Source organism: Pteropus vampyrus, unplaced genomic scaffold, assembly GCF_000151845.1.
Source record: "Pteropus vampyrus isolate Shadow unplaced genomic scaffold, Pvam_2.0 Scaffold2, whole genome shotgun sequence".
NCBI classification, from domain to species: domain Eukaryota; kingdom Metazoa; phylum Chordata; class Mammalia; order Chiroptera; family Pteropodidae; genus Pteropus; species Pteropus vampyrus.
The window spans coordinates 4,527,935-4,539,331 of record NW_011888783.1 but is presented as its reverse complement, the minus strand read 5'-3'; the positions used below and the strand labels follow the sequence as shown (position 1 = coordinate 4,539,331).

Below are 11,397 nucleotides of genomic sequence, written 5' to 3'. Positions count from 1 at the left end.
TCTAATTTACAGAAGAGAAAATAGAACTTGGAGAGCTTAATTTGACTTCTTCAAAGTCAAATAAAGAGTAGTAGGCCTTATGTTTACTACAGTTGTACCCAAACCACCATAAACTAGATATATGAACAAGGAGGTAACACTAAATTTATGAATAAACTCTAACCCTTTATAGAGAAAAAATCCATTATCAAAAACAGATGATTTGTAACAAAAGCGATTTTAAAAAACTGGAGAATGCAATTCAGGAAAAAGAAATCAAGATTTTAAAAATATTTTTATGTAGAAATATTTTACAAAGATTTTACAACAAAGCAAATCATCACGTCATGTCATAGAAAGAAGAAAAAGATTAACCTCAAGAATAAAGAAAGTGCTCATAGCAACGTATTGCAGTCTCCATGAAAGTGCATAAACGGTTAAGGCAAAATGACTTGTAAAACAGTTATTTAAAATATATACAAAAGTTTTCCTTTCCTCCATTCTTCTCAAAAACATTTAAAAGGGATACAGTTATGAACAGTCTTGCTATATGACCAGGTAAAAATAACTCCAGGGTACAAAACAGTAAAGTAAAAATGCTTTACCCTAGCATGTTCAAAGTAAATCAAGTGATTGACGAAACAGAACCTTTCCAAGTGTGGGCTTGCTTTCTACTTTTAACCTGCCAGGCAGAAAGCTGACTCCCTCATATTCTAAGATAGAGATCATTAATGAGAGTGATGGGAGTTAAATTCAGATCTTGCTCTTCTGTGGGACTTTCAGTTTCTACTTTCTATGGCCAAACTACTGGCGTATTTGAAGTTCTTATGCATTCACTGTTATAAATCTACTTTACAGCTTTGCTTCTACCTGCAGCTTACCTGACAGCCATTTTACAAAGTGCTACATTTGCTTAATAGAATATTTTGCCCTATCTGATAATAAAAATATGAAGGTGCTCTCTAAAGTTAAACCATAGACCTTATTAGAGGATACTAGTGAATTTTTTTCCACATATACGTAAATCCTTTAAGATCAATAGGATCAATAAGGATAAAACTTGTTATTAAACTTTAATCTTTGTATGTGGAGTAGAATTTGTTCTTATAATATAACAGAATAAAATACCAAAGAAAAAGTAAATTAACTAGACTTGGACAAGACTGAGTTTTAGGGAAAACTGATATATCTGAATTCGAGTACAGATAATATCTGCCAAAGAATAACTTAATTCACATGGCTAACCACTCTTATATAAAATTTTATCTACTCATGAGAAATGGAGAAAATCAGTGTTGCCATTTTAGTCTCCATATTTAAAATTTTTTTCTTTTCCTATTTTTTTTTTCCATCAAATGTAAGGGAAATTACCAACTCATTTCTGCTGACTTAGGTTTCCTAAATAGCTTTAGGACTTCAAGGTATATTTGTGGTAAAACCAGAGGGAAACACCAGCCATTTATTGGAATTCTGAAGTATAAAATAAGCACATGTGCGCTATATAATTTAGTAACAGGGATAGCAAACAGTTAACTGTCTTATACAACAGATGTATTAGTTTGATTTTCATTCGTAACATCTTCTTCATCAGGACCACAGACAAAAAGTTTGTTGCCCAAACTTTTCTGGGCAAATCGAAAATACATAATGTGACCCATTGCCACAAAGGAGACTGAAATCAATACGAGCAAGCCAAAAGCTTCAGGATTTGGAGCCAGGATGACCATGATGAAATGTAGTAGGTCAAGAAGATAGTTCATGGAGTTCTGTACACCATTTATAATGCCTCTTTCAGATTCAATTACATTTTCTTGCAGCAACTGTGTCACAGTTAAATCAAAGGACCAAAGACCTATAAAAAAAAAATTTTAAAAAAAGGTGTTTTTTAGAGCTACCCAAACTCTAAAATTTATAGCCATATGTTTCAGATTTATCAGTTAAAAATCTGTTGACATGTGCAAAATACACAGTTTAGCCCTATTACTTTAAAGTCATCATATGTATATTTAACATAGCCTTGCCTTAGAGAATTATTTTTCATTAATAAATACTGGGTTAGTAGTGGTTCTAAGAAATGATTTTTATAGCTACCAGACAAAAATAAGTCTAATCTACAAACTTCTTAATGCTGTTTTTCTGTGATAATTCATACATTTAAAGCAAAACTGAAATTAGAGACAATAATCCTATTATAAGTACAGTCAAGTGCCACATAACAATGTTTTGGTCACTGACGAACCACACATACAATGGCAGTCCCGTAAGATTATAATGGAGTTGAAAAATTCCTATCACCTAGTGACATTATAACCATGGTAGCACAATGTGTTATGTATTTGTGGTGATGCTGGTGTGCAAAAACCTACTGCACTGCCAGATATATAAAATATAGCACACAATTATGTACGGTACACATTATACTTGATAATGATAAATGACTATGTTACTGGTTTATGTACTTATTATAACATATTTTTATGGTTATTTTAGAGTGTCCTCTACTTCTACAATAAAAAGTTTGCTGTAAAGCAGTATGCTGTGTTATGCCAGCAGTGGCCTCATACATCTCCTGTTTATCACTGCAATTGAATCTTCTCTTGTGCTTGATTTAACCTCGTGTTGTTTTGTATAGTAACACGCTCTACAGGCTTGTAGCCCAGGAGCCACAGGCCGTACCATAGAGGGCAGGTGTGTAATAGGCCATACCATTTACATTTGTGTAAGTGCACTCAACAATGTTCGTCCAACAAAACCACCTAATGACATATTTTCTCAGAATGTATCCCCATTGTTAAGCCAGCGCATGACTGTACTAGTATTTTTAAAGTTTAAAATGAATGGACTTAATATATTGTTATGGTTAAAGTGTAAGGAAACTTTAAACCATTATTACATTTACTGCTTGGGTTCTAAAGCCTTTACAATAAAACTGTCTTACTTGAATAATAATGTCTTTGATAAATTAATAAACTGCTTTGTATCACAAGACAAATATGGTTTCATTTCAAGAGTGATTCAGGAGGAGATAATTCATCAGTACTCTATTAATGATTACTTAAAATTTGCTTTGTAAGAAGTCTTTACGTTTTGTTTCCTTCCAGGGCTATAAAATCCACTTGTTTGGCAAAGTATATAATAAATACACATGGGCTAGAGAAGACCTTTGAAAGATATTTTTTCTAGCTACCATGTCTTTTTTAAAAAAATTTAAACCAAAAACACTATCTTTTTCACCTGGCCCCATAGAAATATTCTCTAAATTATAGTCTTTTTAGTAGTTATAGCAATACAAAGACTAAGTTACTAAATGGCATTATAATTATTATAGCTAATATCTTTTCAAATTAATTAACATTAAAAGAGTAATTCTTAAAATATGCATTTAGAAAAACTTATCAAGTCCTAATCATGTTTTATGAAAGTATATGTACATATACACATACTTATAGTTTTTTAAACTACAAAATAAAAATTTCATAATAAAGAACTGGATTATACATAAGGATCAATAGTGGATTTTGCTTAAATTAACATTCGAAGAATATTCCAGATAATTTATTGTTGAATTCTCTGAACCCACATTGCAAAAAGACACTTTTAATTCATTAGTACACAAAAGGAGATGTCTTACCAATTCTAGCAGCAATGACGCCTGCAAACAGCAGACTGACAGAGATTATGGACTCAGAGTTAGCATCCATCTCTAGGGCAATATTAGTAGAATCAGACCCGTTTGACATGTGCATTTCATTTGGAAAGATGATTTCAGATATTTTTGTAGATGTATTTGTGGGCAGTGGCTCGGCTTGAATGAACCTGGAATGGATATCTTTAAAAGGAGAAACAGACAAGTCCAAGGGGCTTCCAGGCATGAACACGGAGATCACGCACAAGATCAAACAGGACAGCTGTGCAAATCCTGAGATCAGACCAGCCCGAACCAGGCCACATTTTCGACGTAGCCAAGTAAAAGCCACAGTTCCCATTATTCCAGTTACAGCTGATGCTCCCATCAAAATACTGAGGATGGACCCACTCAGACCCTGAGTGTAGGCGTACCCTGTGGTGATGCAATCAAAGCCCAGGACAGTCATATAGAGGAAAGCGAGACCCATGCCTGCCAGGAACACAGGCTGGTTGTAATAGGAGACCCATCCATCTCTGAAGGTGCGGAAGGGCTCAGCCATTTGGGAGGCACAGCCTGGCTCTTGCTCCTGTTCAAGCTCGTGGATGTTAGCGTCTTTCTCACCCATTAGATGAGTTGCCTCTGGGGATTTTGGCTCATTTTCTGTTAACAGAAAACATTATTATTTGGGGGAGGGGATATGGGGAAAAAAGCCAAATATTTTACTCAGAATTTTTTCTTTTCCTCTTTCCATCCCCTGTGGGTACACTTAGCTACTACAATATAATACCTTTTACTAATACAATATAATTCCTCCAATACAATATTATTCCTTTTACTAATCTAATAATTCCAGCCAAAGAACAATCTCCAGATAGCAATTAGGTTAAATAAACAAAATATCATTGATCTCAATTGCTCATGTGCCCTCTCTCCCTCCCCGACTCCACCCTTTTCGCTATCCGCCCCCCTCCCCCAATTACACTCCTACCAAAGTAAAACTCATCAGATAAATATATAATAATTGCATGGGAAAACAAAACATCTTATTTTCTGGGGCCCCATTAAGATTCCATTTGCCTAGAAGTCCATCTTCCTCTTCCTGGGAAATGCCCACTTCCACGTCCTCACTCCCTTCCACTATCCTACAAATCACCTCTGATGGCACGTAACTTCCCTCTTCACAGACCCCTAGGAATTCGCTTGTTCTCATTTTTCTTCCGATTCCTATGGCTCAACCTTGCCCAACCATCCCTTAATTAATTGCCACTCTGGGTCCACTGCTCATGTCAAGGAAAGGGCCATGGGTTCCATTCCAACTCCATGAGATTCAACCAGGCATCCTTCCTCAGACCCTCGATAGCCTGGGTTTTGACTCACCTGCCGGAGTGACTTATTTAACCTCATATATGACTTCAGTGGTAATAAAATCTTATATAAATTCAAAATAGTTTTGGTCTTCACCAACATTTAAGGTCTGAATATCAGAATAAAATGACTGATCATTGCATTAAGTTTACCTTTGTATAGATTCAGCTGTTTCAACTCAGCTTCCTCTACTTTAAGAGCAGCTTTCACAGCTAGAGCAGGGGTTTTCTGGTAAACCTTCCAGAGCAGAAAGTACTCTATACACATGGACACCAAATTCCATCCCGAAATGAAACCACAGCCAATGACTGCAGAGCCAAATGTCATAATCTGGCCGACAGCCATGGGGGCCAAGATGTTGGTTAATTGGTCAATCCTTCGTATTGTAGCATTCATATCTACAGAGGTAAGTGAAAGATGCGGTAAGTATGCAAACCTATCAAAGAAAGACTGCCCATTAATATAATACAAACTAACAGACCACGTGTGTAGACTCCTAAAATGTAAATTTCTAAAAAGTACTCTATGAGCAAGCCATAACCATTTTCTTAGAAAATTATTTGTTGTTTGGGTCAAATCATATTAAATTTGCCTAAAAAATTTGATTCCCTTGGGACTTTATAAATTAGCCTAATATCAGCTCATAAAATGAATATAATCGTGAAAATACATTTATTTGTTTCAACAAAAAGTTGTTAAATGCCTATTATGAGCTAGGCACCATTCTGTCAATATAAAGAAAATGAAGAATATCCTTTCCTGTCTTCATGGAGTTAACATTCCCATGGGAAAATAAAGACAGTAAATCGACAAGCATATAAATATACAGCATGTCAAATGTTTATTAAATATTATGATGAAAATAAAGCAGAAAAAGGGCATAGAGAGTGCTCAGGGGAAAAGAGAAATTTCTATTTTAAATATGCTGAGGTAAGGAAAGAACTCAGTGAAGTAAAGATAGCGCCACAGAAAAGACATGAAGTGGTAGGAGGCAAAAGAGTGAGTCCCGTGGTATAAGTGAAATGAGAATTCCAGACCAAGGGAAGTGCAAAAGTCCTGGGCAAGAGAAGCATGCCTAGAGTGCTAGAAGAAGAGAAAGGAGGCCAGTAGGACTGGAGCAGAGCAAGTAAAGGAAGAGACAGGAAGAGATGAAGTCAGAAAGGGATGGCAGACTGGGCCAGTCATTTAAGGTCTTGTGAACATTATATGGACTTAACTTTACAGTGAATGAGTCAGGAAATCTTTAGAAGCTTATGAATTGAAAGATGGCACAGTCTGACTTATATTATTAAAGGTTCGTTTTAGCTACTGTATTGAGAATAGACTGTAGAGTGAGGGTGAGGGATGTCACAGACAAGAGTAGAGGCAAGGAGACAAGTGGGAGATGATAGTAGCATGACCATAACCAATGGAAATGGAGAAAAAAGATACTGAACACACTTTAAAGATAAAATCTGGAAGACTTACAAACAGATTAGATACAGTATATGAGAGAAAGGGAGGATTAGGGATGACACTAAAGCTTTTTTCCTGAGCAGCTATTGGAAGGATAGAGTTGCCACTTACTGAAAAAAGAAGACTTCAGAAGAATTGGGTTTGGGGCAAAAGAACAAGCATTTGGATCTAGGGATTTTGACCTTGACAGGCCTACTGACATTCAAGAGGCTGTGTCAAGCATTCGGATAAGTCTGTAGTTTAGGGAAGAACTATGCATTGGATTTGGGAGCCATCAGCTGGTTGATTTTTAAAGCAATGAGACTGGATGAGGTCACCAAAGGAGTTAGTGCAGACTGAGCAGAGACAAGGTCTGAGAATTGAGTCCTGGGTATGCCGGTGTTTACAGGTCAGGAAGATGAGAAGAAAATAACCAAAGAGGCAAAAAAACAGAGGGTGTGGTGTCCTAGAAGCAACATAGTATGTTAAAGAGGAGGAAGTAATAACTGGCAAGTGCTGCTGATAAGTCAAGAAAGATGAGCACTGAGAAGCTCTAAGGTGGTCAGATGGAAGGTATTGGGGATCTCAAAAAGAGTAGTTTTGGTAGAACAAAAAGGGCAAATGCCTGAATCAAGTTGCTTTAAGAGACTGGTGCCAAGGAAAGTAATTGAAGAGAGTGAGCATAGACATCTCTCTTTGTTAAGTTTCACTGAAAAAGAGAAAAAAGAAATGGGGTGGTAAAGGGGTAAAGACAGGGATATTTAAGAAGAGCAAAATTATAACATGTTTGGGAATGAGAATGATACAGTAGATGAGAAGGGGTGGAATCTAAAGCTACTACATAAGAGGAAGAGTTATTCTTACATAGGAGCACAATTATTCGACAGCAACAAGAAGGTAGGCCATATACACAGCTTTAAGTATATGGCTTCAAGTACATGTAGAAAGAGCAACGTGATGGTAGCAGCACATAGGAAGTTCTCTTCTTCTTTCTTTCTTTTACTCAGTAAAAAACACAGCAAGTTCATCAGTGAAACTGAGGATGGGAGTGGAGGTACTGAATATGTACAGAGAAAGGAGAAGGTATGAAGTAGTCATTTAGGAACGTGAGAAAAAGAAATGACCAGAGAAACAGTATGATCATCTGGCAGCATGAAAGGGCCAATTTGAACACGGTGGTCATGAACTTTAAGTGAGAACAGTAAACAAGTTTGTGTGTTTTTCTCTAGCCATGTAGGATTTAACCAGGGTTTTATAAAAGGAAAGTGACAAAAGGAGAGGGGACCGAGTGAGCTGAGGATATATGCTATGAGGCAATCAATCGCATGGTCAGAATGATTGACCTTGGAACTTAAACAGGGTAAGAAAGAGACAAGAGGGGTCATGAACAGTGAAAAGGTAGTGGAATTAATGACTCATAGGAATAACCAGGTTGGAGGACTGCTAGGAAGTGGGGTATCAGAAGGAATGAGCTGAAAAGACAGGAGATGGTAGTTCAAGACACGAATCCCTCAGATTGAGATTATGGAAGGGGAGGACTGAGTGATGATGACAAGGTCTAGGGTATGACCATGGGCATATATAGCTGAGTCAGAGTAGAAGACAAGATAAATAAAGAAAAAGAAGTCAAGGAAATTAGCTGCTGTCTCATTCTCTATCTCACATAGTGAAATTGATGAGACAAGTCCTTGCCAATCATGCAGGGCTCCTTAAGGAAAAAGCAATACGTGACTAAAAGTACATTAACAGAAAGTTGCCTTTCTTCCTTCTCTAGTTCTTCCTGGTCCTAAACTACCTGCCAATTAGTCCTCCGAATGTATAATCCTTATGTGATAACGGGAGAACTTTGACACATTTCACCTTACACTTGAGAGGCAAAGGCAGTTTTCATTGATCTTATACATGAACATTTTTGCAGAGGCTTCACTAAACTCCATGTGTCCCCCCCAATACATACACACATTGATAAATTTCCAATTCATATGCTAACACAGAAATATGGAATTGATCCAAAAAACTCAATAATTTGAATCCAAAAATCAAGTACTAATGAAAATACACATTTGGATCTGGAAACTCCAGAACAACTACTAAATTAATTTATTTACAATGATTTTGTTACTCTTTCACTACCTCAATTTTCAAGTGCTCATGAATCTTCCTAATGCCACCAATTTCTATTTTTTATATCATACTTAAGAACTAAATAATGTTTAGATGTAATATACTGTCAGAAGACAGCTTTTATTTTTCTGAAGCAGAATGAATTAAATAATAGTTTTTGAAAAAGACCTAATCATTTTACTGGTAAAAGGCTTGATAAGAATCAGTCCTCTGAATATGCAAACATATCCTTTCTACAAATTTATATTTATTCTTATGCAAACAGACAAATGTATGCTCATTTAAAACCCATTTTAACTGTTTTCATCTATAGCTGTGGCAAAGAACATGATATTAAATAACTAACTGCTATTATAAAGGGTATTACATCTCATAGAATAACAATTTTTAAAAGCAGATTTGCTGAGTAAATAGCAGCCAGCAGTTTTGTGTACCTCAAATATGAAATCAATTTTTAGTCAATAGACTTCAAACAAAAAATTTATCAGCCATACTTGGTCAAGCTAACCAGATGTTTTTTTAGAATGGTGGACAAGAAAAATCTCAGAGGCCATTAATAAAGAGTGTTTAACAAAGGAAATAGGAAAGGAAATAAAACAACAGATGGAGTAAAAAGTCTGGGAATAGGAAGTGAGTTCAAACAGGGTTGACAGGCAAAGGGACATGGCACCAGAGAATGTTTCAATAAAACTCTAAATCAAGTGCCTAGACAAATTAGTTAACAGATTAATTAACAGTATTTATATGAAAAACAAAACCTTTTCTGGAGCTGTCTAAAGTAGATGGGAACACATATATTTTAGCCTGATACCCCTGAAATTCTAAAACTTTTTAAACTAACAGAGAAATTTTCTCCTGTTCTTTACCCTCAGTGAAAAAACTTCCAACTTTAAAATCTACTGTGAAATTAAGAAACACTGGGATAAGAAAATGGGAGCAATTTGCATCCAGTTCGCCTTTGCTCTTTATGTGTACATCCCTTCCCCTTCGACTCCTTTACACATGCACACAGCACACAAAGCACCCACAATGCACACGGGTTTAGTTGTCCCTGCCCAGACCCCTGCTTGGGTTCCTAAGTCTTTGCCGACAACCTCAAAAATCAGCCTGATTAACATAAATTATTTCTTCCTGCAGTAGGTGCCGCTGTGTCTAGAGACACAACCTCAGAGGAACCTGGAATCCTCTCTATGTGTATGTCTCCCCTTCTCTCCTCTGTTCCTTTTTCCTTGTTCTTTAACTCTGCTTTATAGCAGAAATGGTACCCAAAATCCATGGTTAGACCCTTGCTGACCCTCAAAACTAAAGAAGTTTTTGTATCCTATTTGGAACCATGGTTTCTAATTACACAATTACTGGGGTAAAAACTTGAGTAAACATAACATGGGGATTTTTCCTTTACTGGCTACTAACCCCGCACTGCAGGCTGGATATGAAAAAGCACCACATACTAAAAGCTAACTCACAGAGGACAGGAGTTCGACAGGCAGCGTACTTCCTTTCTTAAACTTGAGAAACTCCAGAAGGTTAGAAAATAGACGAGTTGGCCTAGATTCTTTCACTCTGCAATGATTTCTAATATAAAGAAAGATAGCTGAGAAATGGCCAGTATATATTTGTTTTTGTTCTGGGACATTACTTCATAGTCAGAAAAGATCTCACAAGGTTATGTGGAGTCTTTGTTTTATTTATTAATTTAAGAAAAATGAAAAATTCTGAGTAACTTTGTACTCAGGATTTTTTTACAGACTATTCAGACTTCACAGAGTCGAAATGAGTTAAGAAATACAGCAAAGGGAAAGAAGATTATTTTAAAAGTCACTTTCCCCCCCAAATATAGTCCAACAAATATATATATAATCTATGTTCAAAACATATCCTTTTAGACTCTTTGAATTTTAAAATATGTATTACCTACCTAAAAGCATACATTAAAAAGAGAACATAAACAAACACAAAAAAACACAAAAAAGACAAAATCTTATCTTACAGTTCAATGTGACAAAAAGAAATATGGATTTCCTATCAGTAAAAGAAAAATCAATGAATATCATCACTTTAGCTCCAGAGAGAGTTTCCTGCAGTATAGATATATATGTGCTAAATTCATCCTATACACGCACCATCCTCTAAAATTACTGTGGCATTACTACCTAAGTACAATGCTGCTACCACAAAGTGATGATTTAAGCAAATTCTTCTTTTTCGTCTTCTGGACCTTCCACAGATTTTGCTCCTTCTCTCACCACTTCCTTTCTGTCTTTTTTTAAATCGCATGGTCCAAAGTTGCTTGCTAACCCCAGCACCTAATCTTGCCTTTTGTGTCTTGGAATAAGCGATTTAAGTTATCAGGAATGCTTTTCTTATCTGTCAGGATGGCTGGGCAATGTGTCTGTGATACCCATTACCTCAATGACCAGCAGAGTTGATTCAGCTTATCTGATCAGCAGATAGTTGTACCCTTCCTCCTTTACTCTGTGTAATTATCAATCCAATTTGTGTCTGTGTGTTGTATGATGGGTAGGTAAAAGATATTGAGTGAGGTAAGTTATTCTGAGCCCAAGTAATATTGATGTAATAGGATGTGATGCTTTGTAAGCATTCTTCAGCCTCTTATATATGTTTCCAATGAATAACTAAGATTATAAGTTTCTTAAAAACTGTATTTTATTCTCTATTTCTTTAGTATTTATAACAGCAATTATATTACCTCGTACATAATGTAATAGAAGTTATAGATTATAACTTTAAAGTAGAAAAAATTAGCTTATAAAATCTCTCCAAAAATTACATTGTTTCCATTTGGTTTGGAGAAAAATAATATCCACAGTAAGACTGGTAAGTACAGGTAATAATATCCGATGTCA

General features: G+C 35.9%; 1 protein-coding gene across 2 annotated transcripts in view; it reads right to left on the bottom strand.

Moving 5' to 3' along the window:
• Window positions 1–255: 255 nt before the first annotated feature.
• The window catches only part of SLC40A1 (solute carrier family 40 member 1), a 23,245-nt gene continuing 12,103 nt past the window's right edge, over window positions 256–11,397 (bottom strand). The window contains exons 6-8 of one of the 2 annotated variants that reach the window (XM_011356239.2): window positions 5,125–5,370; window positions 3,611–4,267; window positions 256–1,831 (exon numbers count right to left, since the gene is read on the bottom strand). In XM_011356239.2, the coding sequence (XP_011354541.1) occupies window positions 1,518–1,831; window positions 3,611–4,267; window positions 5,125–5,370 (1,217 nt within the window). In that variant the 3' untranslated portion in view covers window positions 256–1,517. The remainder of the gene's footprint in view (window positions 1,832–3,610; window positions 4,268–5,124; window positions 5,371–11,397) is intronic. The other variant, XM_023528936.1, reaches the window with a different exon arrangement.